The 25471-nt window shown below is 55.6% G+C and overlaps 1 protein-coding gene across 18 annotated transcripts; it reads left to right on the forward strand.

Annotated features, from left to right (window-relative positions):
* The first annotated feature begins 877 nt into the window (after positions 1-877).
* On the forward strand, positions 878-25202 carry RORC (RAR related orphan receptor C). Of its 18 annotated transcripts, none has more exons than XM_052637687.1 (14): positions 907-977; positions 1411-1490; positions 3658-3804; positions 6339-6516; positions 9393-9569; positions 15700-15785; positions 16068-16209; positions 17469-17981; positions 18322-18443; positions 19300-19432; positions 19596-19703; positions 19886-19996; positions 21459-21568; positions 24548-25202. In XM_052637687.1, exons 1-14 carry the CDS (start codon positions 938-940, stop codon positions 24707-24709), a joined length of 2109 nt encoding a protein of 702 aa, XP_052493647.1. In that variant the 5' UTR covers positions 907-937; the 3' UTR covers positions 24710-25202. The 18 variants fall into 18 exon arrangements, with proteins under 18 accessions (XP_052493658.1, XP_052493660.1, XP_052493661.1 ...); XM_052637685.1 differs by having other exon boundaries at positions 929-1005; positions 1415-1490; XM_052637691.1 differs by lacking the exon at positions 1411-1490 and having other exon boundaries at positions 903-1001.
* The last annotated feature ends 269 nt before the right edge of the window (positions 25203-25471 follow it).

The raw sequence follows: 25471 nt of genomic DNA on the forward strand, positions 1-25471 counted from the left end.
AGCACACACCTCCAGGCCTGCCCCCAGCACCCAGCAGACCAGGAGGCTGTGAAGGCATCAGGGAGCCGGGGAGTTCTAGGGAAGGTCAGCAAAGTGCAGACGCTAAGTAGGCAGAGGCCTCAAGGAAACCAAGAACTGCTGGGATGAACCCGACCTCACCCTGTAGAAGAGGCACCATCCACCAAATATGCCACCCCATCTTCATCTCTCCCCTCCCCACCTCCCCTTCACCAGTCACCTGCCTTGGTGGCTCAGTGGTAAAGAATCCACCTGCTAATGCAGGAGACACAGGTTGGATCCCTGGGTTAGGAAGATCCCCTGGAGGAGGAAATGGCAATCCACTCCAGTATTCTTCCCAAGAAAATCCCAGTGACAGTGGAGCCTGGCAGGCTGCAGTCCGTGGGGCTGCAAAAAGTCAGACACGACTGAGTGACTGAGCACGCATGTCTTCTTGGTCAAATAGAAAGCGCATGATTCTAGAGTCACAAAGACCTGGGTTCAAATCACAGCTCAACCACTTACTGTCCTTGTACAATCCCTGGGCGAGTTGTGACTATCTTCGAGCATCAGCTAGCTTTGAGCATCACATAGGTATCTGAAGCAACTATGCTTGCTCCATGGTGGACATTGGGAGGATTGCAGAAAATCATGGATTTACAGAAAGTGACTGGCAAAGGACCCAGCACACAGTAGGTGATGCAGAAAGGCCAGTGCCCTTCCCGTCACCTATCCTGTCTCTCCTCAAGGCCCCAGACTCTGTTCCTCCCATCTCTCCCTGTGTCCCCTCCTGATGCCGGGACGCTCTGCCAGCCACTCCTTTCCCCTGCCTGCTGTCAGGCCAGGTGCTCCCTCCTCCTCCCTCTTCCCTCCCCTGGGCCCTGCTCCCTGCCCTCCTGGGCAGCCAGGGCAGCAAGGACGGCACCAAGGGAGTTGCCCCATGGACAGGGCCCCACAGAGACACCACCGAGCCTCGCAGGGTAAGAGGCCCTGCAGCCTTACAGGCAGGTGGAAGGGGCTCCCAGGAGGTGCAGAGGAGAGATGGGAAGGGGCTGGTCGGGACGTAAGAGGGTTGGGGCAAGAGAAGAGAGAAGGAGAGAAAGATGAGTTGGCAGGGGAGGGTAGGCCGGTGAGACAGAACAGGTCTTGATAGAGACTGAAGGAGACATGGGAGGAAGGGCTAGTGGCCAGACAGAGGAGAGAAAGAGGAGAAGCGAGAAGCAGGAAGCACGTGGAGGGGAAAGAAAGGCAGCCGTGAAGAAGGAAGACACAGGTGGGCTGGGGGAGGAGAGGAGAGAAGAGAGTCAGGGAAGCTGGAGGGAGGAAGGGCCAGCATGTGGGCAGGGTCTGGTTTCAAGTGTGAGCGCCCCCTGGGAGGAGGGGCGGACACTGCTCATCTGGCTGGGACCCCAGGCAGCAGTAAGAGGCCGACCACTCCACCTTCTGTTCATTCGGCGACGGAGGAAGCCGTCCTGCCTCTAAAGATGACAAAGGTCAGGGGAGCAAGCAATAGAGCCCTGTCCGCTGCCCACGCCCACCCCCAGCACTTTGCTCCCCACTGGCTCCGGGTTGGGGGTGGAGGATGCGGTTTCATTTCTGCAGAAAACGTGGGACGCTCGGCCAGGGGTAGCGGGGCAGGGGGGGCCGGGGGGTGTGGAGAGTCAGGCAGTCCTTGGCCCCACGGAGGGTCTAACTCAAACCGCTCAGCGGGATCCCATGGCCACATGCTCAGTCAGGTGTGAGCCCTGAGGCAAAAAGTGGTGGGGCCACCTGGTGGAGGAAGAACTCCACTGCAGGGGCAAGCAAGGGGAGCTCCCCCACCCCAGGCCTGCTGTGAGGTTCAAGGCTAGAGGCTAGGGAAGAGGGTGCCACGTCAGGGAGGAAGCTGGGTGGGGCCAGGCAGGATTGGCGGCCAGAGGGAGGGGCCGGATGGAGCCACTCCCTCTCTGCGCAGTCCTCCCCCGACCCCACCCCACCCCAGCTGAGCCCAGACCTTCAAGTCCATCACTCCCACCCAGTCCAGTGGAGGAACTGGCGTGTAGGGGGCACCTCCTGGGCAGAGGGACAGTGTGTGAGCCGGGAGGGTGGGCAGAAGGGAAAGATGCTGAGCATTGGACAAGTGCTGTGCTTAGTCGCTTGGTGGTGTCCGACTCTTTGCGACCCCATAAACTGCAGCCCGCCAGGCTCCTCTTCCATGGGGATTCTCCAGGCAAGAACACTAGAGAGGGTAGCCGTTCCCTCCTCCAGGGGATCTTCCTACCCAGGGATCCAACCCAGGTCTCTGGCATTGCAGGTCTCCTGGATTCTTTCCCATCTGAGTCATCAGGGAAGCCCACTGGGCAAGTAGAAGAAAAAAGTAACAGGAGAGCCAAGTCAGAGGTCAGGGGAAATATAGGGGGCTTAAGGCAGGCCTGCAGCATTTACTGAAATGAAAGACTGTCCTTGTGCTCTGTGAGGAGCTGCTGTGTGGATGTACAAAATGCAGTAAGGTCTGGCAGGGAAAGCTTCTTCGCAGGGACTCCTTTGATAGGTGTTTAATAAAAGTTAACCATATGAATGAATGACATGCTCTTCCCTGCTCCAATCAGGCTCTAGCTAAAGGCTTCCCCCTCAGCAGCTGCCCCTCTGGAGGTCTGTGCCTCCTTTCCTTCCTCCCACATCAACCCATCTGTGCTCCCTACAGCCTTCTCTTCACCTGGACCAGCCACACACAGCACGAGGCATTCCTTCTTCTGCAGGCTGGGGGGCCAATGGAGCCAGAACCTGCAGGAGGCAGTGTGTGTGGTGGGGGTGTCTGTGCTTGCAGCTCTCCCTTCTTCCTTCTAACATCTTCACTACCCTACCCTCAACTCCTACACCTCGAAATTTCCAGATGCTTGCGGGCACAAACAAGCAACCAAGAGTTTTAACTCTGGCCGCTTGGCTCAGTAGTAACGAATTCTCCTGACAATGCAGGAGACACAGGTTTGATCCCTGAGTCAGGAAGATTTCCCTGGAGGAAGAAATGACAACGCACTCCAATATTCTTGCCAGGAAAATCCCATGGACAGAGGAGCCTGGCAGGCTACAGTAGTAGGGTTGCAGAGTTGAACACGGCTGAGCATGCTTGTGCAGCCAGCAGAATATTTACTGTGTATCTCTAAGGGGGAGGCACTACAAAATAACAATATGAACAAGGCAGACACAGTCCCTGCCTCCATAGGGCTTACTGTCCAGCAGGAAAGCTCCCTGTTCTTAGATCATGAGCAATTATAGCAGTGAGATGATGTGATGAGTGCCAGGAAATCAACTGGTGCTGAGTGTGTCAGCACAGGGGCAGGAAGGCTTCTCTCAGGAAAAGACCTGCTTGGGAACTTGGGGGCTGAAAAGTTGTCTAGATTGAAGAGGGGCCAGGGAAGGGCCTTCCAGGCAGAAAGAATGATGTGGGGAAGTCCCAGAGTGGTGAGGAGCCTGGCACATTTCAGGATTTGAAGAGGCTTCACGTGACTGTAGGGCAGAGTGAGGAGAGCAGTGCAGCGGAGGTGGTCCCACCTTCTCCCCAGACGCCAGGTTCTTCCAGGAAGGACTGGGGTGGGAGTGAGGGCCTGAGCTTTGGGGAGGATCTCTTGATCCTCCATGGTCCTCAACTTTTGGCCCTGACCCCCTCTCTTCTCCTTACAGAGCTGCTGGCTGCAAAGAAGACCCACACCTGTGAGTAGAGGACTGGGGCAGGAACTGGTGCTGGGGTGTGGAGAGATGGCAAAGAATTCAGCAAGGGCGCCAGGAGGTCCATGTACGGAGCTGGAGCAACCGGGCAGAGGTGGCCAGGTCTGAAAGGAGGTGGAGCTGAAAAACCAGGGAGACGGGGAGATGAGGAGGAGGAGTGATGAAACCTCAAGATTGGGGGGCAAAGGGAGGAGATAAGGGAGAAGCCTGAAAAGTGCGAGGGAATGTCGCAAAGAAGTAAGGAGACGACAGTAAAAGGGAGCCACAGGAAGGAGGAGCAGCTGGACAGAGGCACAGGAGATGCCGGGTGGGGCGGTGGGGGGCGGGGCGTGGGCAGCGGCGGAGATCGCTAGGTCAGGCAGGGAGCTGCTGAGGCAGGGTGGCCTCAGGGACTCAGGGAGCCTGCACCAGGCTTTGTGGCGGCAGAGTCAGGTTTGCTGTGCATCTCTGTGGTTAACACATCCCAAGGCATAAACAAGCCTGGGGCCAGCCTGTGCAGAGCAGGAGAACAGGAAAGCCTTCATCTTGGTAGGAAACTCATGGAGAAAAACACTCTGGGTCCTGGGGACATTGAAAGACTGAGGCTGCAACCTGTGAGGAAGGGATTAGAGCTCAGGAAGGACTTACCAATGGATACTAGCAAGGAATACCTTCTCTTGGGAACTCTCAATTCATCAGATCTACCTAGTTCATAAGACAGGCTACACCCCCAGAAAATGCACCCATTGCACCTTGGTCTCAAAGCTCATGTCCCATCAACGTGCCCTTCCAGCCCCAGGATGCCTTCTCAGAATCCTTGAACTGAGGAGGACCACTCCAGGGCATGAGAGGTCACCTGCCTTTCTCCATGGCCCTCCCTTGGACTGCCGACCAGTTCCTCCTGAGAGCTCACTGCAGTTCTTTCTGCTGCCATCATTGCCTAGAGCTCCCTGTTCCAAGCAGAGACTCTCAGAGGGCCCAAGCATCACCCTCCTCCCTGAGCTGGTCAGATAGGGGCTGGGGGGCCACCAGGAGGCTACATCCTTCTGAGTGGGGGGTTGCTTTGCTCAGCACAATCCTGATCAGTGCCTCGCCTGCCCCTAGCCACAGGGCCCCACGGAAATGCTGAGCAGGGCCCTGGGAGGAAAGCGGGTCAAGGAGTGACGCGGGTGAGCTGGGGGAGGTGGGGGCCAGGGACCATATGTGGGTGGGGGGGAGAAGGGGGACTTTCGGAGCATCTGGAACTGGAAGAGGCTAAACGCCATTCCTACCCTCAACCCCTTACCACAGAAACCTCGGCCAGGACCACACCCCCTCATCCCCTTCCAACCCACTGGCCCTGTGCAACCACCTCCACCCCACCCCCACCCGTGAGGGTCCTCAGGAGAACAGGGGCTGACAACCCCTCCCCCAACCCACTGCCAGCTCCTGAGTGCCCAAGGAAGGCCAGCGGGGAAAGGCCTGTGCCAGGCGCCATTGGAGTCCCGGCAAGATCAGAGGCCTCTTGGGAGGTTTGGCCCAGAGAATCCAGGAAAGATTAATGCCTCCCCCAGGCCCAGAGACTCTGAAAAGTGGGCTCTGGAGTGTAGACAGTCATAAAAGGGGGCTCCAAGACAACCCCAGGAAGGGAGAAGCCCGACAGGGACTCCCAGACTGAGAGGGGCACCTGATTACTAAGGGGTCCTGAAGAGGGAACCCCGAGGCTGAGGTGCCCATAGAGCAGATATGAGGCTGAGAGGGCCTCTGAGGTTGATGGACCCCAGAGAAGGACTCCAAGAGCAAGAAACTCTACAGACTCACACAGCAGGAGACCCTCCTAAGCAGACCTGAAGCAGAGAAAGCTTCCCATTTCTCAAGTGTAATCTGGGGTCAAACACCCTGATTTTGAGTCCTGACTCCACCACTTTGCTAGCTTTGTGACCTCAGACAAGTTACTTAACCTCTCTGTGTCTCGCTGTCCTCATCTTTGAAGTAGGGATAATGGTACCTACAACATAAAGCTTTCTGGGAGGATTAGATCATCCACATAAAGCCTTAAGAACCATTTCCGGCACATGGTTAAGCATTATTATTAACATCGTCTTCATTCCGAGTTCAGCAGTTTTGCTCCTGAGGAAATTTCTGACAGACTAATCCCTCCTACAGATAGTGGCATTTGTCTGATGGTTATTACTGCTACTATAATCACTTATGCCCTAGCCCAGGGCATGCACTGTGTGCAGGGAGGGCATGAGCGTGGTGGGTGGTGGAGCACGGCTGTTGGCAGTCCATAGTGTCGCAGGTGGCCCCAGGCAGACATTCTGTGACTTACCTCTAGAAATAGCCCCGTCCCTGGAGTCACCTGGCAAAGAGGGTCAGGCTCTCGGGGATCCTCGGGGGGAGGGGGAGTAAGGACCTGGCCCCAGGCTTGTGTGAGCTCCATTCCGGCTCCCCAGCCAGAACTACCCTGGCGGGTGGAAACAGCTTTTACGCGTGTGGCTGTCGCCTGTGGTTTTGGAATTTTCCAACGCCCCCTGCGATTGGCTGCCCCGCCCCTCACACTCTGCCCCAGGCCCAGATTGGCCACATGGGGCGCCTGTCATCCTACCCGCTGCACCCCAGGGGGGGTGGGGGGTGGAGTTGGGGGGGGTTGTCACTCGGCCACCTGCGTGGTGCAGATCTTAAACCCCCCGGCCCAGAAGCATTGGGGGAGAGCTAGTGCAGAGCTGCGGACTGAGGCTCTGCCAAGAGGGCCTGGCCCCCACCCCTGCTGTCAGCTGCGCCCCAGCCCTGGACCACCCCGGCTGAGAAGGACAGGGAGCCCAGGCGGCAAAGCCCAGGACTCAGTCATGAGAAGTAAGTGAATGGGCCTCCTGGGAGCGGGGAACCCTGGGGCCCATCATCATTCACAGGCCTTCTGAAAAGGAGGGGACAGTGTGGGCAAAAGCCGAGTGCTCTTCCCTGGCAGGGTGTGTCCTGGTCAAGGCTAGTGTCTGTTGGGCGGAGTAGCCGTGGAGTCTCGTTCCTCAAGCGGTTCTCTTACAGCAGTCGCAGTAAAGGGACTGTTGAGGAGCTCCTCTGTCATGGGCTCTGGCAAGGATCTCCCAGAGCAGGTGAGGTGCCCCGCGCCTTGTTTTACAAAAAGAAACTGAGACCCAGAGGGGCCCAGTGCTTCACCCCTAGATCACACAGCTGTAGTAGGTGGAGGCTGGCAATTAGCAGGCAGCCCAGACTCGCTGTCCCGGCACCCACTGCAGTGTTTCCCTCCACGCCTCCAAACTACCTGTGGGAGGGTGAGAAAGCAGGCCGGAGGAGCCACTGTGCCCTGAGGCAGCGGGTTGGCGGGGGTAAAGAGAGGGCAGCTGGCGGAGGGGGTCAGAACCCCAGCATCCAGGCCTCTGAGCCATCATACTCCCTGCCCACTGCAGGATCATGAGGACCAAGCGGAATCCAGCCAGGGTGCCGTGTGTGTGTGTGTGTGTGTGTGTGTGTGTGTGTGTGTGTGTGTGTGTGCGTGTGTGAGAAAGAGACCCCTCATCCCAGGTTCAGACGCCCATTTGATGAGTAGGATCAGGCAGTAGAGATGAGAGCAAAAAGCCTTCAACTTTACTGGCTTCCTGGCCCAAAGCCATGGGCCAACAGCTGGTGGGCAGATGTCTGGGGTCCCTGTGCCTTCCAGCAGAGCAGTGGTGGGCAAATCGCCCTCATGTAGGGAGCCAGAGAACCTCCCAGAGCATAGGGTGAAGGACGAAAAGGGAAGCCCTGGACCCCTGTGGCCTGAGGCAGGAAGCACCCCCAGCCTCAACTGGGGGTCTTCCCACAACCCACAAAAGAGAGTCCATATTGTGTACTGGAAAAACCCACTGGCTGAGTCCAAATACCAGGTTCTGAGCCACCTCTGTCCCTGACTAGCCTTGTCCTTAGGCAAGTCATTGCGCCCCTGTCTCTTGTTTAAAAAAAAAAAAAAAAAAAAAGCTGAATTTAAAAACAAAACTAACTTTGGAGAAGCTCCCGTTCTGAGCAAGCAGAGAGCAATGATCTCCAAGTAAAGCATCCCCCAGGGTAGTGGAAGAAACTCAGAGGAGACACGGAGAGGTAGCCAAGGGAAGGAAAGAGCCTCACCTCCACACTTGGGGTGGAGACTCCCATGCAGGCATCCGAGCGGTGGCAGCCAGGAGGGGTGAGGAGACCCAAACTTCAGTTTCCCTTCTAGCTTCTTCCCAGTAACAGCAAAGGTTAGCAGGAAAGGTTAGCAAAGGTTAGTCTTGCCAGAAATGGTCTCAAATCAGCCAGTCCACTTTGGGAAGAAGCAACGGTCAGATGTGCTTTAGAGCCTGGCAGGAGGGCAGGAGAGCCCGGGACTGAACGGGGAGACACTGAACAGAGCAGCTCTACGTGGCAAACCCACCCCCCACCAAGCTGGTAGGCTGGAGAGGGTCTCCTCCCATCCGGGGTTGGTGCCGCCGGTCCTTCTCACTTGGACGTCTCTGGGCACCGCATAGCCCCTCATGAGTTCCCGCTACCTCCCTGTCCTCGGACCTTCTCTGGGGCGGGCAGAGCACTGGGGGCTTGGAACTGTGACCCACACAAAGACCAAGGTCCAGACACACTGGGAGCAGAAAACGGACCAGTGGCACTTCCCTGGTGGTCCAGGGGCTAGGACTCCGTGCTCCCAATGCAGGGGGCCCAGGTTCGATCCCTGGTAGGGGAACTAGATCCCACGTGTTGAAAACAGAAGATTCTGCATGCTGTAGCTAAGACCCAGTGCAGCCAAATAAATTTTTTTAAAAAAGAAGAAGAAAGAAACCAGACCAAGAAATAAAGAGAGATGCAGAGGCCAAACTCAAATGACAGAAGATCTATAAATACACGGGGAGAGAGTGATGTCCAGATAGAGCTACAGCTGGAGAAATGCCAGGGGAGCCAGAGCATGACAACGTGCAGCCTGAGGCAGGACTGAAGTGCCGAGGATGGGAAGGCACACAGACCCAGGGGGTGACAGAGAGAAGAGAAGGTGGGCAGGAGAGGGGAGACACTGAGGATAGGTCAGGTGCAGGAAGGCAGAAGTGGGAGGGAGGGAGTTTATAGAAGTTCCAAAAGAACGACAGGGACTCTGCCATCATGACCTGCTGCCGAGTAGAGAGGAAACATCCATTAGCCAGAAGAACTTCCCAGCCAGACAGAGGGAAGGTGGCCCCATCACCTCACTCCAGGGCATGGCTGGAGTAGAGACGGACATAAGGCCCTGGCGTTAGGCCTGGATGGGGAGGTGGGAGGGCACGGGCTATGAGGTTGCATTCTTGTCTTTGTTGTGCCCTGATCTTCCTCAAGTCTGGTTATGATGAGGAGGACCTGTGAACCAGAAAGAAGTCCAAGTCCCAGGGAGCCACAGACCTCACCCAGAGAGCTCAGGGCCATACAAAGGGCCCCCTCCTTCCTCGAGTCACTCTTGTACCTTTGGCTTTTTCTCTCTGCCCATTCCTAACAGGACTCCCAAACACCTCCAGCTCAGGGCTCTAGAAGGTGGGAGCACCCCAGCCTGTCCCATCACCATGAAACATGGGTATTGGTGTGGCTGCCCCTCCCAGGGGCTCCCTCCCCTCCCCTTCCTCTGTCCCCTGATTCAGATGGGGAACAGGGACTTTCCCATGCTGAGAGCTCTCCTAGAGAGGCAGCCCTGGGGTCTCCTCCAATGACTAGTCCTTTCTGAGATCTCATCTCCACTCTTCCAGCTGACCCCTCCATGCGACTCCAGGCTCAGAAAGGATGGAGATATCCATCTAGGAGGAGGGACAGCAACATGGCAGGGGCGCGGGGCCAGAGCCTGGGTCTTTCTGGGGGCCCTGGCCTTCCCACAGCAGCAGAGGCCCTCTGGAAAGGAGACTCGAGCCTCGGGAAGGCCGCTGGCGGTGCGTCTGGGCTCCTGCTCCTTACTGCTTCCTCCTGGTGATTCATCCCCTCCCCCCATCCCCTGGTTGTTTTCACTCAATTCTTTTGTTTCCCCTTCTTTCTCCTGTCCCAGACTGCGGGGGCGGCGGGGGCACCAGGAGGGGGGTTTCAGGTGGCTGGCTGTCTTTCGTAGCTTTTCAAAACCCCAGACTCTCCCTCGCCCACCTGAGTTTTAGCTTCACTACTTTCTCAGCCCTGGGACCTGGGTGTATCAGCAGAAAATTTTCACCAAGTGCAGGCAGGAGCGTTCGCCAGGTACAGCAGCTTCTGTTCTGACCCCCACCCTGCCCTCCCCTTCCTGCTGTTTGTGGCGTGGGGAGCCCACCACCAGCCGTGGTTTCCAGCTTTGCAGAAGCTGCGGGAACTGAGAGCTGAGAAAGGAGGGAGGCTGGTGACCGGCTGGGGTACACAGGGATCCCCTGGCCAGAGGTGTGGTCTCTGTGGGGAGAGGGACTGAGTTGGAGCTGGGGGGTGGGGGCCCCTGAGCTAAGAAAAGAGATACAGTCCTTTCTCACTCACTCACTCACTGGTTTCTGCAAAGAAGCCTACCAGCATGCCTGACCTGAAAGCCAGACCATACGCCAGCGGAGCTGTGGGCCTGCGAGGAGTCCTAAGTCAGGAGCTCGGCTGGGGTGGGCGAACCATGGTTAAAGGCAGGAGGGGGCTGACACCACGGGAGAAGGTATGGGGCAGAGGGAATAACGACTGTCTGGATCTTTAGCCTAGACGTGAGGCCCGGCTTCAGTGCCATGGGTGTCCTCCCTGAATTCTGGTCCTAGCCCCCCCCTCACTTTGCACTTCCGCTGCAGCCGGTAAACATGCCCCTACCCACAAGCTGCCTAGTGCATTTGGGTGTCTCATCCTTCTAGAGTGAAAGGCTCAATGGCTGGGGACCCTGGCTCTCAGGTCACAGAGACCTGGGCTTACATACCAGATCTCCCACTTCTGGTGAGGACCAGCAAGCTTGTGCAACCTTAGTCAAGCCACTTACTCTCCCCTGGACTCAGTTTTCTCATTCTTAAAATGCGGACGATACAATGAGTACCTACTTCATGGGATTATTGTGGTCATTAAATGAAAAATGTATGTAAAGCCTGGCACAGAGTAAGAATTCAGCCCACGCTTATGTCTATCATGCTTGTGTGTGCTCAGCCGCTCAGTCATGTCTGACTCTTTGCGACCCCATGAACTGTTGCCTGCTGGGCTCCACTGTCCGTGGAATTTCCCAGGCAAGAATACTGGGCTGGGTAGCCTCCGGGCTTTTCTGTCCATGGGATCAAAAATACTAGAGTAGGTTGCCATTTCCTTCTCCAGGGGATCTTCCTGACCCAGGGATCGAGCCCATGTCTCTTGTGTCTCCTGCACTGGCAGGAGGATTCTTGACCACTCTGCCACCTGGGAAGGTGCCACCTGTCATCATCATCCTTTTTTTGGAGAAAAAGAGAGAGAAAGAGGAGAGAGGAAAAGCCTAGCCTTGGGCAGATAGAGCACCAGGGGAAGATGAGGACCTCAGGGTGCCTCTGCCTGCATCTTTCTCTGCCAGAGCTGGGGTGGTTCTGGGGTTTGAGGGGAAAGATCCCCCTGGGTTGCAGCCCCTCCTTTGCTCCTACCACTTCCTCTCTGTGGCATAGGGCACCTGGACAGGGCCCAGGGCTGGCTTTCTAAGGTGGCACAGGGCCAAGCTCGGGATGCATTCAAAGAGCGCTATCAATGAATCTTGCAGCTGTGAGAAGGGTGAGATTAGAGGAGGCTGGAGGGAGGGGGACAGCCTACTTTGTCTCTACCGTATTTCCCCACATAGGAGGTGCTCAGAGGAGGCTCCCTGGGGATCCTTCAATCCCCAAAGCAGTCCAGAAGAGATTCATTTTCTTTTCCTAGTACTGTGTCGGAATGAAGTTTTAGAAGTCACACCGGTTGGCAGATAAAAGAAGATAAAAGAATGAGCTGGGGAGGAGACCACCAGCCCCACCCTTATGCCCCAGGAAGAGGCAGAAGCAGGAAGAGGGACTACATTCTTGCTACTCAGAAATGTAGGGTGAGGACCAGCAAGCTTGGGCACCAACCAAGAGCTTGTTCAAATGCAGAACCTGGGCCCCTCCAACTTCCTGAGTAGGGACCTGCATCTTAACTAGCTCCCCAGGGGATCTTGTTGGCTACTCAGAGGTCTAGGGTCATGCAATCACTAGGTGCTTTCAGGAGGTATCATGTGTACGTGGGCACGTCGCTCCCTCCTTGGAATTGACGGGCCCTGGGAGAGAACCGCAGTGTGCTACACCGATCTTCCTGAAGCAGCAGGCGAGGGCGGATAGAGTGAGGGCTGTTGTGGGAGCCATGCTGCAAGGGTTGACCTCGAGGCTCCTGACCTCTGCTTAGTTCTAGTTCCTGGCACTGTTAGGCCCTTAGGTGGTAAGTTCCTGGCAGGCCAGGCTCCTGGGAAACAGCTTGAGTAATCCTGTGATTACTCAGCTCCCCTCCCCAACCTGAGTTCCCACCAGCTGCTGCTTCAGGGACAGGGCTCATGGGGGGAGGTTGCAAAGGTGAGGTATTCAAGGTGTTTTTCAGCTCCAGCTCACCCCACCGCCACCTCTGCCGGTCCTCTTCCCGTCCTCTCCCCGCCCCTCCTCCACAAGTCACAGTCGTGTGCACCGGTACTTTCTCTTTGAGGTTTTGGGTAGATGGCATGGCTGGGGTACAGGTGGCAGGGCCAGGAGGGAGGAGCAGGATAAGAGGGCCTGACCGTGCTGACAGGGCCAGGCCTTGGGCATGGGGCCAGGACATGAGTGTGGGTTTTTTCTGTGTTTCCGGGGCTCTCTCTCCATCTCTGCGTCTGTCTCTGTCGTCTCCTGGTCCCGAACCTCTTGGTCTCTCTAGCTGAGAGGCTGGACAGTCTAGCCCCAAACCCCTGACCCTGTGTGCCTGTCTCACTCTGTACCTCTGTCTCGGACTGTGGCTGGGGAGTGTGGGACTATGGTTGGCTGGCCCAGTGGCTGGGGTCCAAACTCTGGTCTCCCCCAAACACGGGTATTTGTGAATCTGGTCTGTGGCTGGCCACATCGTCCTATGAAAAGGGCAAGGTCTCGGTGACACTGTTGTGAGGTTCCTGGGGCTGGGACCAGCAGTGGGTCAGGCGGTGGGGCCGAGAGACGCGTCTGGGTCAGCCGTGTGGTCAGCGCACACACGCACACGGATGTGGCTCTTGGAGAAGGGAAGAGGCAGGGAGGCCTGTGGTTGAGCGCTGGGCTGGAGCCCAAGTTCCTACTGTGGCTTGGCCTAGTCTCCCTCCCGCTTACTTTTTGGGTGACCCACGATGGTTTCTGCCCTCTCCGGGCTTAAGGCCACTGAGGAGTGAGATCCCACAATGCTGGAGGGGAACTGGTCGGGGAGAGGCAGGAGCTGACTCCACAGGAGACAAGTACTTCTCTTAGGCCTCAAACGCCTTCAGGGTTCTGTTCCCGCCGCTGTGCTCAATGGCAGCCAGCACCCAGTGTTTCCAGCTGCAAGGCACTTTGCTCAGGTGATTCCATGTACCCCCTATGCTAACACCCGTCACCCCCTGCACTGGCAACGCAGGCTGTGCTTACCCTGATTTTACTGACAAGGGCACTGAGACCTAGAGAATCCAGTGGCTAAGATGTGCAGGTGTCCCTGCATTCTCTGCCCCTTTTCCAGGTATCCAGTCCTCCCTTGTTCTCTCTTCCCTCCATTCATTCCCATCTGCTCTTAATTTACTGGAAAGAATCTGAAAGCTCTCTTGCCATCTGTCCTAGATGATCAGGACAGCCTACTGGGTGGGTGCTGGGCAGGATAGTGGACTGCCTGAGAATTCGAGTTAGGAGAGACTCGAGTTCTAATGGAGGGATTTCAGACACCCTGTCCCCCATGAGAGGCAGCTGCTTACTCTGACTCAGGTCTAGGCTAACCTGAGGGGATGATGGCTTAAGGGTGACGAAAACAATATTTGGGGGAGTAGTGGGCAAGCCATGGTCCCCCGCCCCACCTCACATCAGCAGGCCCTACACCACAACCAGAGTCCAGGCTGAGGCCAGAAGAGAGTCCATAGCACTGCGGCTTTGCCCCCCAGGCGGCTGCTGCTTCTTTCTGACCCTTGGAATCAGAGATGAGGAGGGACTGCAGTCCTAGACCACTTTCACATCCTGCTCCATCCCAGGCAGGAGAAGGCAATGGCACCCCACTCCAGTACTCTTGCCTGGAAAATCCCATTGGTGGAGGAGCCTGATGGGCTGCAGTCCATGGGGTCACAAAGAGTCAGACACGACTGAGCGACTTCACTTTCACATTTCACTTTCATGCATTGGAGAAGGAAATGGCAACCCACTCCAGTGTTCTTGCCTGGAGAATCCCAGGGATGGAGGAGCCTGGTGGGGGGCCGTCTATGGGGTCGCACAGTCGGACACAATTGAAGTGACTTAGCAGCAGCAGCAGCCATCCCAGGCATTCTCCCTCAGAGGGGAGGCAGCAGGTCAGCAATGGCAGAGGAGAGACGCGCATGCCCTTAGGAGTGATGAAAAGACCTGAAAGAGAACCCGTCCCTGCCCAGTCCCTCCAAAGATTGGCTGGTGGGGAGGCCGGCGGCTCATCCCTGAAACTTAGCAGGGAGCTGTGGGCATTGACAAGGATGGGCAAAGTAGAAATGAACCTGGGGCCAGTAACCAACCACAGCGAAGGCACCAGGGAGGTAGGTTACAATGAGCTTCGTGGGAGAAGGGGAGGGTCCTGCCAGCCAGTGAACAAACACTAGCACACAAATATGCACAGTGTACACACTGGCTCAAGCAGCTATGCCTGCTGCCTCATGAATCACATATACCTTTCATGTACACACACACACACACGCACACACGAGCACCCCTTCAAGCAGGCAATATGCCCACTGATGTGTGTGCCCCTGAAATCACAGACATGGACCAGCAGAATGGAAAGCTATGGGGAACTGGGATAGAGACCCAGCTCCTGAGTAAGCTAGCTGTGTGAACCTGGGCCAACCATCTGATCTCATCTGGCCTATTCCTTCCTCGGTAAAGGGGAAAACAAGAGGTCTGAATGATCCGATGGTCTCTAGTCCCAGCCAGTGTTAACATTCATGATTTGGGCTCATACAGCTGGAGGCAGAGGCCCGCGTACACACACGTAAGCATCCATACACAGCCACCCTCTGCTCTGGGCCAGGAACCTCGGCACTCTGTTTGATCCGCTCCCTGGCTCTCAGACATCCAGAAGAGCTGGCTTGCTGCCCCCACTTTCCTGGGCTCCATCTGGCTTCTCTCTACCCTCTCTGGGCCCCACCCTGTGACCCTGCCCTCTTGGCCCCCCAGCCTCTGCACAGCCCCTCCCTGAGCCTTCACAGCCCGGCTGAGGATGGCAGGCAGCTCTACCTGGCCCCCAGGTGCCTCCCGCCTGGTGTACCACATCTTCCCACCAGGCCCCACACTCTGCCCTGGGGGCCAAGCCCCAGTGGGGGGAGGGCAGCTCAGAGGAAGCCCCCTGGGCGGGAAGCAGGTGTTGTGAAGTAGTGAGGACTCCTAGGTCCCCAGGCGGGGAGGGAGGCAACCAGAGCTTTTCATCTTGATGGGCTGAGCAGGTGGCCTCTCTGCAGCTGCTTTCTCTGCCCCCATAGAACTGATACAACCCCAGCCGCTCCGCAAAACTAAAACAGCCTCCACAGACCCTCTGCTGAGTGGCATCTGGCTTCACTCCTTCTTCCATCTTATTGTTTTTGTTCAGTCGCTAAGTCCTGTCCCACTCTGTGCAACCTCATGGACTGTGTGTAGCCCGCCAGGCTCCTCTGTCCATGGGATTCTCCAGGTAAGAATACCGGAGTGGGTTGCCATTTTCATCTCCAGGGGATCTTCCCAACCCACGGATTGAACGCACGTCTCCTGCTTGGCAGGTGGGTTCTTTACCACTGAGCCACCAGGGAAGCCTGGTCTTCCATCTTACAAGAGAGATAAAGCGAGGTGGACTGGGGTAGGGCAGCAGAGGATACACCATGTCCCTGTATCTGCCTCCCAGGTGCTGGGGTAGGATGCACCGAAGGCTCCCAGGCTGACCTCTGCTCTTTCCTTCTTCCAGCACAAATTGAAGTGATTCCGTGCAAAATCTGTGGGGACAAGTCATCTGGGATCCACTACGGGGTTATCACCTGTGAGGGGTGCAAGGTGAGTGCTTGCTCACACACAGTCTCTTCAGAGGATAGACGGGGCTCGGCGGGCTTCGTACCGCCGGCAGGGCTGGTCTCCTGAGACAGCTAGGGAGCTGCCCGCTGGCGCCTTGCCTGGAGAGCCCTGTGCATGGAGGGCCTTGTCTTCCACTAGGGAAGTGACTGCAGGACAGATTATAATGGAGGAGAGAAAACTGAGGGGTCCTATGATCCGGAGGCCTTCAGAGTGATGTAGGCCTGGCCAGGGTCAGCAGCCATGGTCTTCACCCGCCTTCCCCAGGGCTTCTTCCGCCGGAGCCAGCAGTGCAACGTGGCCTACTCCTGCACCCGTCAGCAGAACTGCCCCATTGACCGCACGAGCCGCAACCGATGCCAGCACTGCCGCCTGCAGAAGTGCCTGGCCCTGGGCATGTCCCGAGATGGTGAGGCCAAGTGGGCAGCCCCCCAGGGCTTCAGTCGCCAGAGCGGCGGCCTGACCAGCGGCACCAGACAGGGGTTCGACAGCCTTCTGGGTCTCCGCCCTCCATCCTTCCCTCTGGCAGGCCCGGGTCTCTTCCACTGTCCAACGTTGGGGTGGGCGGGCTGCCCTCATCAGAGGTCTTCACAGTCCCCCGCTTCAGGCTCTGCAACAAAAACCCTTGTTTCCTCAAACTCCTAGACCCTTTTCCCATTCCTCGGGAGGGACTCTCCTCACCCGACTCGCCTCCAGCCCAGATCCCATCTCTACCCACAGTCCACATCTTTCCCCAGCTTCCCCTGGCTCCAGCTCCACCTGGCTCCCCGCACCCCCATCCACAGCTTGGGACAAAGGGCTGCGACTATGAATGGGACACAGTTACCCTGAGAACAGCCCAGAAGGCTGAGGTTGGCGAGGGCGGCTGTTCCTGGTGCCTTTCTCCATCTTTCTCAGCCACTGCCCCCTTGCAGCCCCCAAACTGCTCCCCCCTCCAACACCACAGAAGGAGCCCAGGGTGGGGCTGGGGGAGGCATGAGGTGATGGGGAGCCAGAAGGAGCCTGTCAGCACTTTTCAGCGCCCAAAATAACAAAGTGAAAGGAAACACGAAGGGTTGCAAAGGGGCAGGCGGGGTGAGGGGCTGTGCCCCCACACCTGGGAGGGGCGGTGGGGTGAGTGAAAAGGCAGGAAAGAGAGAGCAGAAGAGGATGTTCAGAAACAAGCCGCGGAGCCTGGGTTGGGCTGTGGTGAGTATCTAGGTCACCAGGGAGCCTGTAGGCCTGACCACAGGGAGACCTGTGTTCTCGGCTCTCCTCTTCCTCTGACCCTCCTAGATGGGCGAGGTGACCCCGATACAGCTTGAGGCTCCCCCCTCAGCCATCCCCAGCCCCATAGCAGGAGGCCAGGCTCCCCAGCCCAGACTCATTGCTCAAATTCTGCCACTTAGTCGAAGCTGGTTTCAAGCAGGGAGAGTTTGCTCAGAAGACTGATACGTCTGCTGATACATCTGGGCTGGACAGAGCCCAGAAGCAGACAGGAGTCGGGGGGAGTGGGTCTTGAACAGAAATGCCTGGAAGGCAGGCTCTCAGCCAGACTGGAGAAGGTCTGCACGGAGTGAGCTCTTCAAGGAGCAGCAAGTTAATCCTGTAATGGTCACAGTGCCTATGACTCTGCCCTGTGCCGTGTCTTCCCGCCTCCAAAACTCCTGAGCCCCCGACCTCTTTCAGCTGTCAAGTTTGGCCGCATGTCCAAGAAGCAAAGGGACAGCCTGCATGCAGAGGTGCAGAAACAGCTGCAGCAGCGGCAACAGCAGCAACGGGAACAAGCGGCCAAAACCCCTCCCGTGGGAGCCCAAGGAGCAGAACCCCTCGCCTGCACCTTGGGGCTCCCGGATGGGCAGCTACCCCTGGGCTCCTCGCCTGACCTGCCAGAGGCCTCAGCCTGTCCCCCCAGTCTCCTGAGAGCTCCAGGCTGCGGGCCCTCCTACTCCAACAGCCTGGCCAAGGCCGGGCTCAATGGGGCCTCGTACCACCTGGAATACAGCCCTGAGCGGGGCAAGGCTGAGGGCAGGGAGAACTTCTATGGCACAGACAGCCAGCTGGCCCCGGACAGGGGTGGACTTCACTCTGAGGACCCCAGGCGTCCTGGGCTTGGGGAGCCAGGACGGGGCCTGGACAGCTACTTCACCCCCAGTTTCCGCAGCACCCCAGAGGTGCCTTATGCTTCCCTGACGGAGACTGGTAAGCGGCTGGGGAGGCGGAGAGTGTAGAAAGATGAGGGAGGAGCTTCCAAGAAAGGGCCCTGTGGGACTTCCCTGGTGATCCAGTGGTTAAGAGTCCACGTTTCCACTGCAGGGACATGGGTTCTATCCGTGGTCAGGGAACTAAGATCCCACATACTGTGCAGTGCAGCAAAAAAACATGGGGTGGGGGGCCCTAGTCAGCATCCCATGTAAACCAAGCATACACAAGGGTCTTGAGGGAGGCAGAGCAGGACTAGGCCAGGCAGAGGAGTGCCCTTGGTATGCGAAAGGTAGGAGCTGGCTGAGATGGAACCTCTGCCTTCCTCCCCTGGCCCCAGAGCACCTGGTGCAGAACGTTTGCAAGTCCTACCGGGAGACGTGTCAGCTGCGGCTGGAGGACCTGCTCCGTCAGCGCTCCAACATCTTCTCGAGAGAGGAGGTGGCTGGCTACCAGAGGAAGGTGAGGCCAGGACACCGTACCGGTGAGGAAAGACTCCTGCCACTACCCAGGGAGTCCAGAGACGGCAACCTGCACACGAGTGGGCTTGGAGCGAGGCAGGGTATCCCAGAGAAACACAGTGTGCACCTGCTTTTAAGTATGCACCCTAGCAGATGGGTGAGAGCTTCTCCTTAGCTCCTGCCTATGGTTGTTTTACCTGGTCTTCATTGGTAAAGAATTTGCCTGCAATGTAGGAGACCTGGGTTCGATCCCTGGGTCAGAAAGATCCCCTGGAGAAGGCAATGGCAACCTACTCCAGTATTTTCGATCTCATGGACAGAAGAGCCTGCAGGGCTGTAGCCCGTAGGGTCGCAAACAGTCGACCACCACTGAGTGACTAACACACACACACACACACACACACACACACACGCACACCCTATGTCCTTCACCACCCAGACCTAGAAGTACAGACCTTAGCATACTCTCCTTCCTCCTCCTCTATCAACAATAGTCAGACTCCTCATTAGCATCTGTTTCAACATTCTTTCTCTGCCAGGCACTGTGCTGAACACTTTACATAAATTATCCTTGACCCGTACAACAACCACCCCATGAGGTTGCCATTCCTGTTTTTCATGGACTGAGAAACCGAGCACAGAGGAGTTCGTAGACATACTCCATGCCACAAGGTAGTGGAGCCAAAGGCAAATTTGGATCCATTGGGCCCCAAAGCACATTGTGCTAAGAATGGGCTAAAAACACAAGTGCTGAGGATGTGGGGGGTACTTGCAGTTCTGTCTGGGCTCCCAGGGCCTCAGTGGGGTCCCAGGAGTCCTAAAAGACAGCTCCAGTGGGACCTCCCTTCTCCCTGCAGTCGATGTGGGAGATGTGGGGACGCTGTGCCCACCGACTCACCGAGGCCATTCAGTATGTGGTGGAGTTCGCTAAGAGGCTCCCGGGCTTTATGGAGCTCTGCCAGAACGACCAGATCGTGCTGCTCAAAGCAGGTGCCCGGGGAGAGCGGGTGGGCTGCGGGGTGGGGGGACCAGTGTGGAATGGGCGGGGCTGCGTGGAGGGAGGTGCCTCAAGGGGCCCAGGACACTGAAGGGGGACAGAGACAGATTCCTGGCTCTGTGTGACAACGCGCCTGCCTGTCTCCCCACTCCCCAGGAGCCATGGAAGTGGTGCTGGTCAGGATGTGCCGGGCCTACAACGCTGACAATGACACAGTCTTTTTTGAAGGCAAATACGGTGGCGTGGAGCTGTTCCGAGCCTTGGGTGAGGGGCAGGGGGAGACGAGCAAGAGGAGTCCGATGCCAACCCCATCCGAGGCTTCCAGACCCAGGGCGCCCTCTTTTCATGACAGACTGCCCTCTCTGCTCCAGACACCAAGGGGGTGGGTGTCCTCGGGCACTGTGGCCTCAGCCACCTTGCTCACTATTTCGTTTCCACCCTCCCAGGCTGCAGTGAACTCATCAGCTCCATCTTTGACTTCTCCCGCTCCCTGAGTGCCTTGCGCTTTTCAGAGGATGAGATCGCCCTCTACACAGCCCTCGTCCTCATCAATGCCAGTGAGTGTCACTGGGCTTGGGCAAAGGACAGTCAGGCGGTGGGGGCACGAAAGGTATTGAAGAGTCTGGACCTGTGCGCTGTGCTCAAGCAGCCTTCGCAGGTGGCGCTAGTGGAAAAGAACCCGCCCGCCAGTGCAGGCGACCTAAGACATGTGGGTTTCCATCCCTGGGTCGGGAAGATCCCCTGGACGAAGAAATTGCAACCCACAAGCAGGCGGTGGGGGCGTGACAGATACTGAAGTGTGTGGACCTTCGCTGTGGTTAAATGTGGGAAGGTGCTTTATAAAGCAGAAGAAGCCCACCCAATGTTGCTGTAAAATAAGATGAGTCAAAATAAAGATCCAGAGGAGCCTGAGAGAGGGAAGAGAGAAGCGCAGGTGGGGCTGGAGAAGTGGGGAGGCATGAGGAAGAGAGGAGGTGAGAGCAGTTGGGCTGCATGTGAGTCCCTGCCGGGGACCCCACCATGGCCCCACTCTGGAGCCGCCTGTGGAGCTTTAGAAAACGAGTGCTGCGACTCTGACGTGGATCTCAGGTGCAGCCGGACACCAGAACTTTGCACAGCCTCTTGTAGGTTATTGTGACATGCCACCAAGCTTGAGAATCACTGCTCTGTGTGAACTCGTTTTAAGGCAACACGCCATCGGGAATTCCCTGGCGGCCCAGTGGTTAGGACTCCACGCTTTCACTGCTGAGGGTGCAGGTTCAGCCCCTGGTGGACAAACTAAGATCCCATGAGTCCTAGGACAGAGCCAAAAATAGAAACAAAAGGCTACCTGCCATCAGGGCAGGACTCTGGATGTCCACTCCACAGAATGGAGTGGGCTGGGTGAGCCCAGCCGAATGCCAAGGATTCCGAGAACCTGGGGAAGTGGATTGTGCTACTAACCTGAGTTTATAGACCAAGTTACCAGTCCACTGGCTCTGCCAACGAGTAGAACCCAAAACATGCCCCTTGACCTGGAAGTAAAGACTGAAAAGATGACTTCTGGTTATTTTATGGAGTCAGGACAAAAGGTGGTTTGTCTCTTGAAGTTAGCCACAGAGTGCTACAGAAGGCCCAGTGCTGACCTAGGTGGCTACACAAGGCCCATCTCCTCTCTGGGGCCATCTTTGCCAAGTCAGGGTGAAGGGGGAGATCTTTTCTTCCCCACAGCAGAGTTTTAGTGGAGAGCACTGAATTAGCCATGTGAAATATCTAGGTACCAGGGAGAAGGCAGCCTGGAACTGGGAGATCAGAATGTCTCATCTCTTTCATCTCTCCCCAGTTTTCCTTATAGAGAGCTACCCAAGGCCCCACAGCTTACTAACTCCAAAACAACACACACCCACACCCCCTACACTGTCTCTCACTCAGCTAAGAAGATCTCCGTTCAGCACAGATGTCCAGAATGACACACCTTTTGGGAGAAGTTAACGTCCATGTTCTTTCTTGTTTTTGCCGTGGTCCCATCCCCTCCTTCAGACCGGCCAGGGCTCCAAGAGAAAAGGAAAGTAGAACAGCTGCAGTGCAATCTGGAGCTGGCCTTTCATCATCATCTCTGCAAGACTCATCGCCAAGGCATCCTGGCAAAGGTAGGAGCAGTCCCTGGGACAGAGGTCAGGCCCGGTGCCAGATCTGTGACCTCAGGGTTTGCGAGGACCAGGGTCTGAGGGTCCAGAGGAGGAAGTGCCTGAGAGCTAAGTTGTACGAGAGAGCTTGCAACAGCACAGGACACGGGGACTGAGCAGTCACTTCTGTGTGGGTACAGATGAAAAGTTAGGGAGCCTGAAATTGGGAGGGACCTCCAGGGAACAATTCAATTTAATAGAGCCACCGCTTACCAGCACCAGTACTGTGAGTGGAAAGATACAGAGATGCCGTCCTTACCCCCACCAAGAGTTTTTAACCTGCTGTGAAGAAGAGATTTGTATACCAATGACTCTAAAGCAGAATAAGATGTGATATGGGATAAAATAATAATGTGATTAACAACGTGCTTTCCCAGATATACTCATCTTTGTGACAACCCAGTCAGTAAGAGAGATGTTCAAATCTCCCTGTAGTGATAAGGAGACCTGAATGACTTGTTCAAGTTTACACAATCGTGGGTGATAAATGCAAGTCCCGGGGCTCTTTCTACCACATCTCTGTGCCCCTGATATATTACTAATATTGGGGAAATGTGACAGCATGGAATAGGGGTTAAAAATAACTTGAGGGAAAAAGGAGAGGCTCATAAATGCTTCCTAGTGAAGGTGGCATTTAAACTAGGCCATGAAATATTTATTTTAACAGGCATTGAGGGGTGGGATAGGCATTCCAGGCTTAGGGAACCATATGAGCAAAAATAAGGAGGAAAGATAATGTGTATGTGGAGAATAGTTGGTGGAACATTTTGAGTACATGTTAAGATGGGAAGCTGGGATAGATTGATGGGAGCAGGAAAGTAGCAGAAGACAGCCTTAAAAATTAGGTCAGGGAGCAAATCAGAGAGGACCTTCAATGCCATATTAAAGAATTAAGACTTTATTTCCAGGCAATGGAGAGCACCAAAGGCTAGAGGAATGATATCATCAGAGCTATTTTTTAGGCAATTTAATTTGGAACTAATGTAAGGGGACCATTTATGGAATGGTTCAAGCAATGGACGCTTGCTGTGTGCCAGGCACTGTGCTGGGTGCTGAGAATACAGAAATTACTTAAATGACAGTCTCTGCCCTACATAAACCTCAAGTCTGGTAGGATAGTTCAGGAGGAGCAGCACCTGGGAGGGCAGTTGGAAAGCAAATCTGGTGGAATCCACCTTCGGAATACATCACCTCCCCACCGTCACCCTCTTGCTGTCAGCGCTCACTTGGACCATTAGAGAGGCCTCCAGCTGGACCCCTGCTCCACACGTCTGCCCTACTGCAGCCACACGGCAGTCCTCAGTGCTCCTGTAGCTGCCGTCACACTGAGAATCAAATCCAGAGTCTCTGTCGTGGCCAACTGGCCTCACGGCATGACCCCCGACTTCTTTGCTCACCTCGTCTCCTTCCACTGCCCTCTCAGTCACCCATTCCAGCAGCACTGGCCTCCTTGCTATCCCTTGAACACATCAAGTTGCTTCTCAGGGCTTTTGCACCTGCTGTTCCAAGTGCCTGGATGCTTCTTCCCCTAGTTTTCCAAACAACCTGCTCCATCCCTTTATTCTGGAGAGGTTTTCCCAGACTACCCCATCCAAAAAGCTTTCTACCCATCAGCCTGCTTTATTGTTTTTTTGAAGAAGTTTTCTAATATTTATTGTCTGGCTCCCTCACTAGAATATACATTTAATAAAAGTAGAGATTTTATTTCATTCACCGACGCATCACCACAGCCCATCACAGTGCCCAGCCAGAAGGTTCTCAACACATATAATGAGAATGAATGAAAGGATGAATGAACGACCCTGTTGCAATAGCCCAAACAAATGCAAGGTAAAGCAGGAGGCATGAAAAGAGGAGGAATTCGAGAGGTATCAAGGGATCCCATGCTGCCTGCTCTTCCCTGACTGTCCCTTTCCTAGATAACTAACCTGGGGAGAGAGGGATGGTGGCTGGTGAGAGGTGCTTTTAAGCCTCACTTGGTGATACAGGGAACTGCAGAAGATAAATGGTTTTTTCAGTTTTTCTCCGGTGAGGTCTCTCTGCCTCTGTCTCCTCATGGATCTCTGGGCCTTTTTCATTCCCCTCCACTGGCTGAGTGCTGGCAATGGTGGTTTACTATTTGCAGTGTTGGGTATCTGTTTGGAAATTGCTTAGTCCAAAGAAACAGTTATTGAGCATTTGCCGTGTGCAAGCAGTATGATAGGTACCGAGGATACAGAGAGAGTGGGGGAGGAGAGAGAGGGAGAGAGACTCAAGGAGCTTAAATCTAGGCTGGAGAGATAGATAAATTGGATCATTTTCCTAAAATGGGATTTAAGTGCTCCACAGAGGGAAGCCCAAAGGAAGGGACCTTTAATCCAGGGAAATAGTCCTAGAGGAGGTGACACTGAAGGTGAGTAAGAATTAGCCAAGCACCGAAGAATTGAAAAGGCATTCCAGGTAAGGGGAATACCATCAACGAAGGCAAGCAGGCACCTAACAGTGTGTAAAAGAGGCACAGACTTTCACTATTATAAAAGCATGGGTTTTATAATCGCTGGTGGTCCAGCGATTAAGACTTCAGGCTTCCAGTGCAGAGGACATGGGTTCGATCCCTGGTCAGGGAATTAAGAGCCCACATGCCACGTGGCATGGCAAAAAGATGTTTTAAAAAAGCATAAGAGAGTGAGAGAGTCTTGAACAGGGCTCATTTAAGGAGTATCAGGAACACCATTTCGGGGCTCAGCCAGAAATCATGTTCCTGTCCCACTGCGGTTCTCATGCGCCTCCAGTTCCTTGAATACAGACCTACCCCTACCAATGGGATCTGGATGACCCACAAGTGCTGAGTGTGCAGGGAGAGAGTACAGAGGGTTGTCGCAGCCCAGGAAGGATGGGAGGACTTCTCTGACCTGGGGACAGAGCTGCACTACTCACCCTCCTTCCCCATGAACCCACCTCCAGCTGCCACCCAAGGGGAAGCTGCGGAGCCTGTGTAGCCAGCACGTGGAAAAGCTGCAAACCTTCCAGCATCTCCACCCTATCGTGGTCCAAGCTGCTTTCCCTCCACTCTACAAGGAACTCTTCAGCACTGAAATCGAGTCACCCGAGGGACTGTCCAAGTGACCTGGAGGAGGGACTCCGTTCCCTTTCCTAGAGCCTGCTGGCTCACCTTTCCCTTGGTCTTTTCCTTTCCTGTGACCCCTGGAGGGTGGTCTCTGACTGTTTGGGGGGATGGGTGAACAAACGCTGAGACTGGGTTTCAGCCCACCGGCCTGCCTGGCAGCAGGCCAAGACCCAGAGGGTCGGGATGGAGGGACTCTGTCCCCAGCCTCAGCTTTGTCTGGGCTCCTTTCCCATGCCCTGTCACCCCCAGCTTCTGGGAGGCCTGGGGTGGGATACAAGGACCTCTCGGAGGACCTAGGTATCCTCAGGACAATAGGGGGTTCCAGGACACCCTGGATGAATGGAACTCAACTCTGGACTCAGAAGCTAAGAATAGGACTTTGAAATACCTCATTGCATTTCCCTGGGGCTTTGGCTGGGGTGGTGCAACAAGCTTGGAGACTGGCGGCCGGAGCCCAGAAGGACCTGCGTATAACATGAATCTGCATCACTAGGTTTGCTGCCTGCCCTCTTCCTTCCAGCTCAGCAAGGAGATGGTTAGGCACTCTGGGGTCTTAAAAAAAAAACAAAAAACTGGATATGTGAAGGGTAAGGATGGGATGGGAGTAAGGGAGGGGCTGGGGATGATAATTTTATGGGATTTGCATATAGGGATAGGGTATGATGAAGACCAAGAACATCACAGACAGACAGTTAGAACTCAGACTTCTTATGTGCACTTTAAAAATAGACTTTAAGGGTTACCCAAATCTATCAGAGACA

Source organism: Budorcas taxicolor, chromosome 3, assembly GCF_023091745.1.
Source record: "Budorcas taxicolor isolate Tak-1 chromosome 3, Takin1.1, whole genome shotgun sequence".
Classification (NCBI taxonomy): Eukaryota; Metazoa; Chordata; class Mammalia; order Artiodactyla; family Bovidae; genus Budorcas; species Budorcas taxicolor.